General features: G+C 40.3%; 1 protein-coding gene and 1 non-coding gene across 2 annotated transcripts in view; one reads left to right on the top strand and one right to left on the bottom strand.

Moving 5' to 3' along the window:
* The first annotated feature begins 604 nt into the window (after positions 1-604).
* Rnf125 (ring finger protein 125) overlaps positions 605-16,374 on the top strand; it is a 39,844-nt gene continuing 24,074 nt past the window's right edge. The window contains exon 1 of the mRNA XM_076836958.2: positions 605-1,023. Coding sequence (XP_076693073.1) covers positions 860-1,023 — 164 coding nt within the window. The 5' untranslated portion in view covers positions 605-859. The remainder of the gene's footprint in view (positions 1,024-16,374) is intronic.
* On the bottom strand, positions 7,414-7,486 carry Trnav-cac (transfer RNA valine (anticodon CAC)). Its single transcript has one exon. It is a non-coding gene; the product is annotated as a tRNA-Val (tRNA).

The following is a 16,374-nucleotide window of genomic DNA, read 5'->3' as shown; positions in this document are numbered from 1 at the left end:
AATCAAGATTTGAATTCAGATCTCTTTCAAAACCCCATCCCACCTCTCCATTTATGGAGCACTGAGTAGATGACTAATCTACTGGTGATCATCTGTGATAGTCTGTGTCTTAGGAGACACTCAACCTTGAGGGTTTATATTTTTGTTTTTGGTACTGGAGATTAATCTCAGGAGTACTTAATCACAGAGTCATATCCCCAGGCCTTTTTAGTTTTTATTTTGAGACTAGGTCTTTGCCAAATTGCTTGAGGGTCTTACTAAATTGCTGAGGCTGGTTTCAGAGTTTGTGATCCTAGGGACTCAGCCTCCTGAGTTGCTGGAATTACTAGCCTGAGCCACCACAACGGGCTGTTTTAGGTCATCTTTGCAGCTTATTACGATTCCAATGTGGAGGACTGATAGGATCATCATCTATCAGGTAGGTGTTTTCTAATTACCATAAAGCATGACCAGGACATCACTCTCCATAACTTGTGACCAGAGAGAAGGAGACGTGTGCCATAGCCTGGCAGGTTCACAGTCTGCCCAAGTCTTCTCCTCTGCGATAGAGGTTTCAGGTTTCAATTCTCCCAGGACCTCAAGACATCGCAGCCTGTGAGGTGCGTCTGTCGACTCCGCCTCTGCACCCCAATCGAGGCAGCTAGCGAAAGACAATTTCAAACCCAGGGCTGCGCACTTGGCCTGCCCTCGACCGAGGGTGAACGCGGCGGCGGAGACGGCTTCCAGGCTGTGCTAGCTGGGCGAGCTAGGAGGCGGCGATCACAGCTGGGCTGGGACTTCCTTCCTCCACCGCAGGACAACAAAACAACCGAGAGCCGGCACTGAGCTCTTGGCAGCTGTCTGAGCGAGACGCGCAGCGATGGGCTCCCTGCTGAGCAGCGACAGCAGCAAATCCTCGCCAGCCTCTGCCACCCCACGGGCGGTGGAGCGCAAGGGGGACCCCGAACTGCCCGTTACGTCCTTCGACTGCTCCGTGTGCCTTGAGGTGTTGCACCAACCCGTCCGGACCCGCTGTGGACACATGTAAGTGTCTGGGGAGTTCGGCTTGCACGCCTACCCTCTGGGGAGGACGGTGTTGGGGAAGCCGAAGGCATGGTGTGTGTGTGTGTGTGTGTGTGTGTGTGTGTGTGTGTGTGTGTGTTTTAAAAGAAGCCAGCGAGTTAGAAAATTGCTGCAAGGATAAACCTCAAACCGCTGGGGGCGGGCCACGGGGAAAATGCCTCATCGGAGGGTTGCACAGAATTTTGGTAGGAGAAAACAAACAATCGGGCTACGCAGCACCCTAAAGCTGCCTCCCTCTGAAACCCAGGTGCCTGCTCCAGAGATAGGGATCCAGGCGCTGGCCAGCGGAGAGCCAGGGCTTGCCCGTTGGTGGAGAACCAGCACACGTCCTGGCACAGAAAGGAAACAAGCGCTGGCCACAAGGCTCCCACAAAGCAGTTTTCCCGCTGGACTTGGTTGAACCGGCTGTAGCTTCTCTCTCCCCACGAGAACTCGAGTGGTTTTGTTTTGCTCTATCTGTGCACGTGCTGCAGAACCCTCACGGAAGCTGGGTGTCTTGAGCCATCGGGGGTCTGTGAAAACTGCCCTTCCATCCCAACCCCGCGTCCGTTTCTATACACACACACACACACACACACACACACCTCAAAGATCTTCAAGTCCAACTGGAGCATCTGAGTGACTTTCTAAGTCGTTGGACAACAAGGTGGGGCATGGGACTTGAAGTTAGCACCAAACCAATGGTTGTAAGCCATTTAAAACCCAGCCACAAAGTGACAGGAGGCTGCCGATTACCTGCTTTATGCTCGCCTCTCCAAACTGAAAGTATGATTAAAATAACTTTCTTAAAAACCACGGTACTATTTACTTAAAACTCAGTTGGTGCAAAGCACGGTAGTTTCTAAGAAGGGTTTAAAAGTTCCTATATAAAATCTGCGGGTCTTTAGCGAGAGCTTGAGTAGTAATGTGGTGGAAATTGGATCTGTAATTCGTGTTCACTGTTCACTTACGAGAACTGCCCCCTTACATGGGTGTGAGTGTGGTTGTTGTTGTTGTTGTGTGTACATGATGCATAGATCAGGAGTGAAGCCACTTAATGTCACCTGGTAGATGAAGCACAGGAGCAAAACCTCAGTTGCTTAAATGGGCTTTTGGCTTACCAAGAAAGAAGAAAAGGCATATTAAAAATGCAAACGTACAAAGTGCTTTTGAAGGATTTAAGTGGTCCTTGAGAAGCAGTTTGCACCATTGCTCATCAGTGAGCCAGGGAGAAAAGTGTGCTGCCCACACATATTTAAGTAGAGTGCTCTGGGCATTATTTTGTGACTGTATTTTCAGGGCTTTTTTTTTTTTTTTTTTTTTTTTTTTTAGCTTTGTACTTTAAACTCATGGCTTAAATTTACCCCCTTTCTACTTATTGATGTTTCCCAGTCATCCAGACATAACTCATTGACACAATATCCAAAGGCCAGTATGAAAGCAAAAAATGCTGTTGTGTAACAGGATAAAGTATGTTGATGAGTTCAGGATAATAATAACCTGAAGATAATAACTACATTAAATTTAATCTTTATTAGCATTAAGACTAAAGTTGTGCCAAAGATGAACAGTGAGTCTTTAGTTCCTTCTGTAAAACTGGAATGGGCATCTGGAGGTTGTTTTTTGAGTTTGGAATTTGGACACTATAATTTATTGTTTACAGTGTTCTGGCTTCTACTAAAGGGTAATATAAATTTGCAAAATGTCAAATTTTTAGTTTAATCTTTTTCTTTGTTAAAGTGAACAGGAAGCCAGGACTGGAAAAATAGTCATAAAATAGCATAACAAAGGCTGGACAAACTGTCTTCCCTAACTTTACTGTTCTTTGTTTGGACAAATCTATGTCCATTGTTCTGGCTGTGGGCAGAATTTCCATATTCCTCCTTTTGGCAAATTTACTTGGGCTCCTTCCACTTTATAAATGTTAACCAGGGTCCCTTTTACACTGGAGGCTGTGTGTTAACACCATTTGTGCACACTAAATGAATTAATCTTTTCCAATGAATATAGAAAATAAAGAAATGCAAATGGAATCTCTATTTTATTATTCCATATTGAAATTAGATTTCCAAACTTATTGAACTAAGTCTTTTTATTCTGGTTTCTGTTTACAAACCTATTTCAAGTCAAACAAGTATAATAATGAAATGATACTATGAATATGTATAGAGTACTTTATAAATTGTATTGTAACAGTAGAAACTGGGCATTACAGAGCACTAGACTTAATTCAACTCTGCCACTAGCCACGTATGCAACCACTAAACTGTTGTATCTTTTTGAGTCTGTTTCTTTTCTTTTTTCTTGTACCAGGGATTGAAATCAGAGGTGCTCAATCACTGAATCACATCCCTAGTCCATTATTGTATTTGGAGACATGGTCTCATTAAGTTGCTTAGGGCCTCACTAAGTTGCTGAGACTGGTTTTGAATTTATAATCCTCCTGCCTCAGCCTCGCAAGCTTCTGGGATTACAGGTGTGCACCACCATACCCTGCTCTCAGTTGTTTTTTATTTGTAAAGTGAGGTGAACAGTGCAATTTTGTAAACATTTAGAATATAAAGAAATTCCATATTAAAGATTAAGGGCTGGGGCTGTAGCTCTGTGGTAGAGTACCAGCTTCTTTTGCACGAGGCCCTAGATTTGATTTCCAGCACAGAAAAAAGAAAGTTCAAAATATGGTTTCTATTTCCTTCAGTCATTCAATGAGCAAAACACCCATGAACAGTTATTGTTTGTTATTTCTGAATTTTTTGTTTTTTGGAAGCAAACTGGGTCACAAAAGGTAAATCTATAACATTTCCAAGATGTCTCAGATAGTCTTACTTTTAGCTTTTTTCTTTTTCCTATAGCAGACTTGAAGAAGCTTTTTTTTTTATATATTTTATATTATTAAATTGGCTTTGTTCATATTACTATATTAGTCATAAAAACATTTTGGGGAAAGGGCTCCTTAACTCTGAATCTTCTATTATCAGAGCTGGGAAAAGAGAAGATAGATAAATTGAAGTTGTATGAATTGAGCTCAAAAGGAATTTGGTTTACAAATAAAAGAAATATTCAAAATATTCAATTGCTGTCAGATTGGATATACAGGGAAATATATCAAAGACAACTCCCACATTTTAATCCCAGTGATAAAGAGAGGAGGAGAGTTTGACTCAGGAGGAAGTTAATGAACTTCAAATGGGCCTGTTGAAGATACAGTAGTCCCATATGAAAATATCTAAGTGGAAATAGTCCAAAGATCCTGGGAGAGTAGGATTAGGGAAAGAACTGGAGGGAGTTATCTGAGTAGAATTATAGAGATTGAGAATGAGTTTAAGACGGACGGCTGAGCACTAACTGGGCATTCAGTAAGGTCTAAAGAGCCACATCTCCAGTGAACTCAGTGGATATGACTGCTCTGTGTCACAGAAGGTGATTAATTTTGCTTCAGTGAAACTGTCAAGGATAATTCTGAAGTGCTTTCAGGTATGTGGATTAAAACATTCCATTTGTGGTCAAGTATGAGCAGAAAATCCTGCCCCAAATTGCTGGTTCTCTAAGTAGAGTCTGAGTGTCTTCCTGGTGAGTTCTAGACTGATCTAGAAATATACATCAGTGCTTTCATTCCATTTCATTTCTTTTTCTTTTTCTTTTCTTTCTTTCTTTCTTTCTTTCTTTCTTTTTTTTTTTTTTTTTTTTTTCAGTGCTGGGGATCAAACCCAGGACCTCAAGCATGCTAGGCAAGTGCTCTACCAACCCCACCCAGTGCTTTCATTCTTACAGGAGATATTAATCCCAAAGACTTCTTGTTTAATCTGAGATTAAAGATTTTATCCTACTATTTATTATAGATTTTTTTTTAATCTACTTATGTAGTATCTGTTAGTGGAGTTTCTCTAGAGAAACAGCCAATAAGGGTGTACATGCTCACTTCCTGGCAGTATCATTGAATCTGTTGGAAAAAACTGACAGTAAATTAACAGGAGAAAAGGCACACAGTTTATTAAAGATCCAAAGGTGCTGGGCACTGTGGAGCACACCTGTAATCCCGGAGGCTGAGGTAGAGGGATCGCGAAATCACAGTCAGCCTCAACAATTTAGTGAGGCCCTAAGTAACTCAGAGAGACCCTGTCTCTAAATAAAATATTTGAAAGGGCTGGGGATGAGGCTCAGTGGTTAAGCGTCCCTGGATTCAATCCCTAGTACCAAAAATAGTAAGTAAATAAAGGCCCAGAGACATCACAGAGTGAACACCCAACAACCCAGTGAGATTCAGAAACTTACACACCCTTTCTTCTTAGGGGAGAGAGAAGGGCAACCTGTAAGCATATCTGGAAGGCTATAAAATATTTTTAGAGGAGATGAATGAGCTTAAAGAACAAAGTTTTTCTCCTTTCTGGGTATGGTGTCAACTCTAGGTTTCTTTTGGGGGGTGGGGGGCGGGTACCAGCAATTGAACTCAGGGACATTCAACCATTGAACCACATCCTCAGCCCTATTTTTTTATTTTATTTGGAGTCAGGGTTCCAGTGAGTTGCTTAGCACCTCGCTTTTGCTGAGGCTGGCTTTGAACCCTCCTGTCTCAGCCTCCCCAGCCACTGGGATTACAGGTGTGTGCCACCACCCAGCCAACTCTAGCTTTCTTTCTAGTGAATTAATCTAAAGCATATGGCCTTTAGGTAGATAAGAGGAATTCAGAGAAAGTCCCTCTCTGTTTCAGAAGGAAAAGAGGAGTGGGAAGTCAGACTAGTTTTCAGGCTACTTCTTCAGTTCAAAGAACTCAGTACGTCAAAGAATTATACTTTGCGGTATATAGATATTTTTATTCAAATATATATTTTTATAGTTTTATGTATTTGTATTTATATATTTCATATGTAGTTGAAACTCAAACTAAGAAATATTTACATATTCTATATTATTACATATATTCATTTATATATAGAGAAAAACATACATAAATATGTAAGTATAAATAGTCACTGATTCCTTAAAATCTCCCTCCCTTATACATACGTGGGAGAAGGAAGGGAAGGATATTTTTAAGGAACTGGTATATATTATCAAGGGTAATCTCTTATAGTCAATTATTATAGATGTTAACCCACATCTACAAAATACCTTTAGAGCAATGTCCAGGTAAATATTTGACTAAACAGAGTACTAGTATGAAGTTAACACATATGATTGACCATCACATTTATTAAATGAGTTGTGTGTGTGCGCGCACACATGATTATGTTACTGGGGAATTAAACCCAGGGGTATCTACTACTGAGCTATGTCCCTAGCCCTTTTTAAATTTATGTATTTATTGGTACTAGAGATTAAACCCAGAAGTGCTCTACCATTTATCCACATCACCAGTCCTTTTTATTTTTTATTTTGAGACAGGATCTCTCTGAGTTACTGAGGGTCTTGCTAAGTTGCTGAGCCTGGCCTCACACTTGAAATACTATTGCCTCAGCCTCACTAGTAGCTGGAATTACAGATGTGCACCACTTTGTCCAGGTATTAAGTTTTCCAGGGTTAGTAAAATCTGGTTACTAAAAACAAAAATTAGATCATGATTGGTCTTTACCTGAGGATATTTCAGCATGCTACTAGGCAACTTGGTTGTCTGTTAACAATGCACATAACCCTGTGTGGTTCTTTAAATTTAAAAATCTTTGTTTATAGCTGGTAAGTGGTGGTACACACCTGTAATCCCAGCACTCTGGAGACTGAGACAGGAGCATCTGGAGCTGAACAATTGCAGATCAGTCTTGGCAACATAGTGAAATCCCATCTCAAAAAATAAGTGTTCATCAGCCGGGTGCCGTGACGCATGCCTGTAATCTTGGTGGCTTGGAAGGCCAAGGCAGGAGAATTACTAGTTCAAAGCCAGCCTCAGCAAAAAATGAGACCCTGTCTGTAAATAAAATACAAAAAAATAGGCCTGGGGATGTGGCTCAGTTGTCAATTGCCCCTGAGTTCAATCCCTGGTACCCTCCAAAAAATAATAATAATAAAAGCTCATCGAGTTTTATCATTATCACTTTGGTTTGCCATGGGTTATTTAGTTAGATCTGTAATTGTATGGAGTAGATTAATTTATTGATCCAGTAGATGTTCTTCCAGGGAAAATGGACAACAAATAAGATGATAGTGTTAAGCATGCAGTACACAGTTGGCCCTCCTTATCCACAGATTTGGCATCCTGGGTTTCAAAACAACCGTTATTTCTGAAAATATTCAGAAAAAAAATGTTTGTACTGAATACATATGGGCTTTTTTTTCTTGTCCTCATTCTCTAAACAGTATATTATTTGTGTGTAGCATTTTATTGTATTAGGTATTATAATTCATCAAGAGATGATTTTTTTCTTTCTTTCTTTTTTTTTTTGGTGGTGCTGGGGATTGAACCCAGGGCCTTGTGCATGTGAGGCAAGCACTCTACCAACTGAGCTATATCCCCAGCCCAAGTGATGATTTCTTTATTTTGAGATAGGGTCTCACTATGTTGTCCCTCTTGGCCTCAAAATCATGGTCTTCCTGCCTCATCCTGGAATTTAGTGCTGGAATTATAGGAGTGTGTACCACCACACCTAGCTTAGAGATGTTTTAACATATACAGCAGGATGGGCCTGCGTTATAGGCAAATACCACATACCATTTTATTTATTTATTTTTTTCGGTGCTGAGAATCTAACCCAGGGCCTCATGCATGTTGAGACTACCACTATACCACTGAGCCACGTCCCCAGCCTGATGTGCCACTTTCTATGAGGAACTTGAGCATCAGTGAATTTTGTTCCCCAACAGATATGAAGAGATGACTGTATATTGATGGATGTTAAGGGTTGTGGAGGAAAAAAAGAAGGAGAGAGAGAAGGCAAAGAAACAGAATGGAAAGTACATGGGAGAGTTGTAATTTTAGGATTTAAAGAAGTGCTTCTCAAATTGTCTACTGTAAAGACCAGGAGCGAGTGGTTCAATTCCCAGCACACACACATGCACACAAAGTGGTTTTTTGTTTTGTTTTTTGTTAATTTCCAGCCCATCACTAATTTTGTAAAATAAATACAAGTCTTATAGGAAAATGAAAATCTAAGCCAGGTGTGATGGTGCATCTATACTTACTCCCAGATACTCACTAGGTTGAGACAAAGGATCACTTGAGTCCAGTATATATATATATTACAAGCACTCATTTTAAAAATTGTTAGGTTCTGGCTCAGGACTGAAATCTCAGAAGCTCAAGAGGCTGAGGCAGGATGACCACAAATTTGAGGTCAGCCTCAGCAACTTAGTGAGACCCTTTCTCAAAATAAAAAGAAGATTGGGATGTTTCTCAGTGCTTCTGGGTTCCATCTCCAATACTAATACTACTACTAATAATAATCAAAAAAAAACTTTAATAATTTTTAGGTTCAACACAAATAAAATTACTGTCAGATTGCCAGCTGAGTTTTTAAATAACTCTCTCAATTTCCATACTTAATTAAACATGAATTAATTAAAAAAAGGGCCTCATTTTGTACAGGCGTGTCTAGAGGAAGGAAGGAGGTGAGGAAGCTAGTTTGGCTGCAGCTAAGTGAATGAGGGGAGCAGTAGGGTGGAGTGGGGTTGGGGGCATTTATAAAAAGCTGGCCTTTTTCTCTGAATATTTTTTTTTTCCTTGACCAAACCACTCGAGTCTATAAATTCAATGTACAGCATGAAGTCTGCAATTTCTCAAAATTCTTACCTGGCAATTAGAAAGAGCTAAATCTGCACTTTCAGTCTTTATCATTAGGAAAGGGATCTCATTCATCCTCTGTCCATCTACTGGGAAAGTCTGGATATGGAAATTGACCCAACATAATATCTGAGTCAAAGGAAAAGCTTCAGAGAACACAGAACTACATGGTTGCCCTGGAGACCTCAGCCTGAATCACCTGGGATCTGGTCAACTGGGGAAACTGGCTACACAGGAGATTAGCGTGCACATTAACACCAGGATGAGAATTCCCGTCTCCAGCCACCTGTGTGGCAGCCTCTGAACAAGTGACCTCTGACATCAATCAGTAAAAGGCACCAGCTGGGTCAAAGCCAAAATGCTAAAGCCAGGCCCAGGCCAGGCCACCCTGCCCCTGCTTATGTCACTTCACCCAAGTTAGGGTTTTGAACAGAGATGTGGCATGAAATGACTTAATAGAATAGAATAGACTATAGGGAGGTGGCTAGGACCAGGAGAGCGAGTTGGAGGCCACTGTCATAATCCAAGTGAGAGACTAGAACTAGATGTGAAGAGTGGATGGGGTGAGAATGGTGGAATTTTAGGAGTATTTAAAGGTGCAGCTACGAAATGGATTTAATGTGGTATGTCAGGGAAAGTGAGGAAGCAAGATGACGTCAAAGTTGGGGACAACCAAGTGGAGACAGTGAGCAGTAGATTGAATCTCTGAGTCTGAAGTTCAGAGGAAGACATGGATTATAGATAAACACAATTTTTGGTCATGGCATATACTTGATCCATGAGACAGGGTGAATTTATCAAGGAGTAGACGTGGTTAATAAAGCATAGAGGTCTAAGCCTGCATAGTGTGCTCACCAACGTTCAGAGACATGGAAACTACAAAGGACCAGCCAAGAGTTAGGAGGAAACCAGATAGGATTCTGGAGGCCAAGTGAGTGATAAAAATATTCAAAAAGGAAAGAAAGATTCACTCTATCTACTGTTGCTTAAAGGTCAAGAAGATGAAGATAGACTTGACCTTTCATTGGATTAGCAACATGGAGACCACTGTCATCTTGAGCAGTTTCGGTGAATAGCGGGCTCTAAAGCCTAACTAGAGTGAATTCACGAGTGCCCAGAAGAGAGAGTCAGAGACAGGGAATATAGAAAGTCTTCATGAGATGGGCACCCTGGCACATGCTTGTAATTCCAGCAGCTTGGGAGGCTGAGACAGGAGGATCACGAGTTTAAAGCCAACCTCAGCAAAAGAGAGGTGCTAAGCAACTCAGTGAGACCCTGTCTCTAAATAAAATACAAAATAGGGCTGGGGATGTGGCTCAGTGGTCAAGTGCCTCTGAGTTCAATCCCCAGTAATCTCCTCCCTCCCCACCCACACACAAAAAATTCCTTTAATGGAGTTGGAAGGTAAAGGGAAGGAGAAAAATTGGGACAATCGCTCAAAATATTTGATCTATGATTTTCCAATAAATGACTTTAAGATGAAACTGCAGCTTAAACATAAAACATCCATGCCCTGATGCTAGAACAAAAAGTGCATAGAACACCCTTTCCTCCCAATGTACTGGGATGTTACTTAAAATTAGATGAGTGAGGTCTTTTCTACTATAATGATCCAAAAACTCTTCAGAGCCATTGTTCTAATAAAAGAATGCTACTTTCCACATTGCCACTTCTTGAAGATCTGGCAACTTATTGTTTGATGGTTGCTGAATTAGTGAGTGACTCCAAAACAAAAGATGGTTGGTATAATTTGGTGAATGCCCCTTAAGAGGGGACCATCACTCCCCAGGTGTCAGTCACCATACGCCATGTAGTTATGTATGTATTTTAGGCTTGCAGTTTGGGTAATAGTAGTCTTGTGATAGTTTTGAACCTCATCCACCACTCCTAAAGGGTTATTCATCTGTGCCTGGAGTGATGAGAATTTCAGAAAGATGTAATTAAGCTGGCCCACAATTTGCCTCCCCCGGTAGCTAGACTGCTCTGTGTTTACTTAGCAGCATTAGTATTGTCATAGATGAATTAAATATTACTGACCTATTGGATTATGTATGTTCTCACAAACAGAACCTAAATAACTTGGCAGATTGAGTTTTACACAGAGATTCCTCTTAGGTTCTGGTATCTGGTCCTTAGACCAGCGCACTGCAGAATTTGGGACTTACATCAGATCTACTGAATAGGAACATGCGTTTAAAAAAGATCCCCAGGTGATTTTATCTTCTTTAATGTTTGAGAAACGCAGCCTACGTAATCCTAATTTCATTTACAGTAAGATGAGGCAGTGTTTGAGGGTTATGAAGAAGCGCTCCTCTAAGATTTTAGGGTAAAGAATAAAATTTAAATTTAAATTTAAAATCAATACACAGTGATATGCAGAGATCTGCAGAGGCAAATTTTGGAGATTGAAAGACCAATTCCCAGGCTGGACTTTGACTATGACCTAGTCAAATATATCAACACATCAAAGGGAATCTGGAGGCCATTCAAGGTCAGGGGGGCTCAGCTCCAAGAATTGCTGTACTTGGGCCTGTCCAGTGTCATCCATTAATGAAGAGGGAGTGAAATGTTTATTCCCCGGGTGTTTATTGCCCTAGAATAGACTATTCTAGCCAAGACTTTGTCTCTTTGAATAACAATAACAACTCCCTTTATTGTATTTCCATGTTCATGTTTACCAAGACAGGCCAAGATTTTAATTCAGCTTCACATTAGCATACCCACAGTGAGACAGCTTTATATAGAAGATTAGACCTGCCACGGGTTGCCAACAATGTCTTCCAGAACCACATTCGAAATCAGCTCTGGGTCCTTATTTTGCTTTTCTTGCCCTAGACTCCAGGGACTCCCTAATGGCATCCCTTTCCTTTTAAAATCCATTTAGGATTTAGTTTTACCTCATCAGATGGAGCCCATAAATCTACCCAGGATCCTCAGCTGTCTTCCTGTTTCCTTCCAGTACTTTACTGACCTCTTGGTTGTAGGGGATTTTTGGCCAACCATTTAACTTAGGGAAACAGAAAAGGGTTCATAAAATAACAAATAGGAATGAGGTAATTAACTTTCCATCTGGTTTCTGAGTTGAGTCATTATCTAGTTCCTCATTGATTTCCTCATGGATAGCTAGCTACAGTTTCACAGGGGTGAGATTCGTGCTGCAAATGAGTGGCAAGGACCAATAGTACCCTCTGGAAGGGGCACCAACCCATGTGGCTTCCCAGGGATGAGATTCCACAGTCACACGAGTCTAGTGAGACTAGCTTAGCAAGAGCAGCCAGAAAATTGGCTTTGTGTGAAATCTGATGAATCTGTGAAATCTGATGAACCACCACCACAAACAAGATCAGGAACATTTTGTTTCTTGACTCTAAAAAATTCCCTCCTAGCCTTTGTAGTCGATTCCTTCTACCAACCACCAGCCCCAAAGAATCCCATCTGCTTCTGTCATCCAGTTTTAGAATCGTGCAGTCAGTAGTCTTCTGTTTTGACGTCTTTCACTTTGCATAAAAGTATTTTATGTCATTTGATGTTGGAACCCAATTGTCTATGCTTCCAAATTAAATCCTAAATCTGCCGATTTACTACTGTCAATTACTACTTTGCTGGCATAAACCACCATCCTCTCTAGAACTGCCTCTTAAAACAGACCTAAAACACCACTCCTTGCTATGCTCTTGTAAATCTGTAATCCATCTTTTTTTTTTTTTGCAAAGGGCGGAGTGTATCAAGGATTGAACTCAGGGACACTGCCACTGAGCCACATCCCCAGCCCTTTTTATTTATTTACATCCCCAGCCCTTTTGTATTTTATTTACAGACAGGATCTCCCTGAGTTGCTTAGCACCTTGCTGTTGCTGAGGCTGGCTTTGAACTCAAGATCCTCCTGCCTGAGCCTCCCAAGCCACTGGGATTAGGGCGCTTGCCACCACACCAGGCAGGCCTCTTCCTTTTTTATCTTTCTTCCTTACATCTTTCCTTTTTTTTTTTTTTTTAATTTTTTTTTTTAGGAGGACTGGAGATGAAACTCAGAGTCTTGTACATACTAGGCAAGCACTTTATCACTGAGCTATAGCACCAGCTCTTTTTATTTTATTTTTTCATTGTTTTAGATTTTATTTTATTTTGCTATTCAAAGTATTGCTAAATTGCCCAGGCTGATCCCAAAGTTGCTACGCTGGTGCCTTAGCCTCCTGAGTAGCTGGGATTACAGATGTATATCATCACACCTGGCTTTTAAAATTTTACACCTGTACACTTTTTTTTTTGTTGTTTTTCAGGGGATTGAACCCAACACTGCTTTATTAATGAGCTACATCCTCAGCCCTTTTTCTTTTTTATTTTGAGGAAGGGTCTCACTAAGTTGCTCAGGGCCTTGCTAAATTGCTGAGGCTGGACTTGAATTTGTGATCCTCCTGCCTCAGCCTCCTGAGTTGATGGGAAAGTAGGCTAGTGTCACTGTGCCTGACTACACGTGTACATTAGGATGAGGATGTTGAATTCAATTCTCTAGCTCTCATAAGCTGAATTTGATTACTATACTAATTTTAAGGAGAAAAAAAATTGTGTGCTTTTTAAAAAAATTTTGTTCTTGTCAGATATACATGGCAATAGAGTATATTTTGAGTATATATACATGGAATATAACTTCTTGTGGTTGTCCATGATGTGGAGTTACAAATAGCTGTGTATTCCTATATGAACATAGGAAAGTTATCTCTGATTCATTCTACTATCTTTCTTATTCCCATTTCCCCTCCTTTCCCTTTATTCACCTTTAATCCAATGAACTTCTATTCTCCCCCTGCTCCCGTAATGTGTGTTAGCATCTGTAGGTCAGAGGGAACATTCAGGCTTTGTTTTTTTGGGATTGGCTTATCTCAGTAGGATCGGCTCCAGTTCTATCCATTTATCAGCAAATGACATCATTTCATTCTTCTTTATGGCTGAGTAATATTGCATTGTGCATATATACCACATTTTTTTTTATCTATTCATCTGTTGAAGGGCATCTAGGTTGGTTCCACAGCTTAGCTATTGTGAATTGAGCTGCTATAAACATTGATGTGGCCGCATCACTATAATATACTAATTTTAAGTTCTCTGGGAACATGCTGAGGAGTGAGATAACTGGATCAAATGATGGTCCACTTCAAGTTTTCTGAGGAAACTCCATACTGCTTTCCAGAGTGGTTGCACAAATTTGCAGTCCCACCAGCAATGTAGGAGTGACTCTTTTCCCCCACATCTTCACCAACATTTATTGTCACTTGTATTCTTGATAATTGCCATTCTGACTAGAGTGAGATTAAATCTCAGTCTAGTTTTAATTTGTATTTCTCTAATTGCTAAAGATGTTGAACTTTTTCACATATATTTATTGACCAATGGTATTTCTTCTTCCGTGAAGTACCTATTCAATCCCTTTGCCCATTGATTGATTGGCTTATTTATTTGTTGTGGTATTAAGCTTTTTGAATTCTCTCTAAATACTAGAGATTAATGCTCTATATGAGGTGAAGGTGGCAATGATTTTTCTCTCATTCTGTAGGCTCTCTCTCTATGTTCTTGATTGTTTTTAAGGAGAAAATTTTAACCTCAAGTCTTTTTGAACTAAGTAGTTCTGCATGTAGTCTTGTTTCTACATGCCACAAAGGAGGACAGAGCTGTGGGCATTCCATGACTTTTCATAGCAATATTTTTAAATGTTTTTTATATATACAGAATTAATTCCTGTGGTCTCTTATTCAACTCCATGGCTTTCTGGGTTTTTTGTTTGTTTGTTTGTTTTGTTTTGTTGGTATTGGAGATTGAACTCAGGAGCACTCAACCACTGAGCCACATCCCCAGCCCTTTTTTATATTTTATTTAGAGACCAGGTCTCCCTGAGTTGCTTAGTGCATCGATAAGTTGCTGAGGCTGGCTTTGAACTCTAGATCCTCCTGCCTCAGCCTCGAGAACTGTGGGGATTACAGGTGTGCACCACTGCACCTGGCTGTTTTCTCCATTTAATAGCCACTTTTATTGAGTGATTATTTGCTACTAAATTTTCATATGATGCAGTAGCATCTATATAATGCACATGTGTGTTTCATCCTACAGATAACACCCTTTTATAGAGGTTAGGGTGTTAATATTAGGAACTCTAAGGAAAAAAATGCCTCAAGGTTACTATTTTGCACTAACATCCCCACTTTCATAAACATCAGCAAAATGAGAAAGATTGCATCCATTTACAATTATTACAGGAGAAATGGGTAAAGTGTACAAGTGCCTGCCACATGGTTGCACTGGTATTTGTCTTCTGCTTGGATTGGCCTAAAACTTAAATCAGTTGAGAAAAAAAAAGGTGGACACTTGTAGTTGAGAAAACCGAAATGTTATCTGCTTGCTCCTAAATAATTCATGTCAGACTTATAGGTCTTGAATTTGAAATATTAACATTGAGTTGAAGGGTTGGGGATGTAGCTCAGTGGTAGAGCCCTTGCCTAGCATGCATAAGGCTCTGGGTTCCATGCCCAGCACTGCCAAAAAACCCAAAAAACAAAAACATATACAGCTCAGTGGTACAGTGTTTGCCTAGCATGCTCAAGGCTATGGGTTCTATCCTTAGCACCCTAGAAGAAAAAATATATTTGAGTTAACATTTAAACCATTTGTGTGTGTGGTTTTTTTTTTTTTTTTTTTTTTGGTGCTGGGGATTGAACCCAGGGACTTGTGCATGCAAGACAAGCCCTCTACCAGCTGAGCTATATCCTCAGTCCTGTATTAGATACCCTTTAAGACTACATTTTGAGAACCAATTCTTAGAGACCTAGAAATATGCAAGGGCAGACTGTTCCTTAGAGTTTACAATTAGCTAATGTTGAGAGAAGTAAAAGGTCGTAGAGACTCAGGTCTCATTATTCCTAACTGGAGCAGCTGTTGTGGTGGAATGAATGGTTACTGTTCTTTGGATCAGAAAACCTCAGCTCACGACCAGTTGAAGCCAGGTACTTTCTATTTACATGATCTTACAGAAGTAACTCTGTGTACCTCAGTTTCTTTGTCTATAAATGGAAATTGTGATCTTTTTCAGGGTTTTCTTGTGGTTAAATGAATTAAAGTATGTGAATGTGTTAAGGTTTTGAAAAGGAGTCAGTGAATCCAGTTTCCAATGATATCAAAATTGTTACCAAACAAGAATTAAAAACAGAAAGAAAGAAAAAAAAAAAAACAGAAAGAAAGAAACCTAGGCTGATCTGGGATTCTAGGTAAAGATAAGGTCAGTCCCATCAATTTGCTGCTGCTTAGACTTTGTGTCACTGTCTAGTACTCAACTTCCAGAAAGGGTTAATGCAGCCTGGCCTGCATCCAGTGCTCACATCTTCAGCAGGACGCAGTTGGCACCTTGATTAAGGTTCCACTGAGGTTGCATTTAATGGAAGTGGGATTGCTTCTGCAGCACAAGACGCTATTGGAAGAAAAATAAGACACTATTGGAAGGGAGTGGACGTCGGGTTGACAGAAGCATCAGGATAATTCAAGCACTAAGCAACTTTAAGTATCCCTTGTGTGTTTAAAATAATTTAACAACACACTCAAGAGAGAGTACTTTTAAGAATCATTAATGTCTAATATAACTGGGA

This window comes from Callospermophilus lateralis, chromosome 17 (assembly GCF_048772815.1).
Source record: "Callospermophilus lateralis isolate mCalLat2 chromosome 17, mCalLat2.hap1, whole genome shotgun sequence".
Lineage (NCBI taxonomy): Eukaryota > Metazoa > Chordata > Mammalia > Rodentia > Sciuridae > Callospermophilus > Callospermophilus lateralis.
This window is presented reverse-complemented; position numbering and strand designations above follow the sequence as displayed.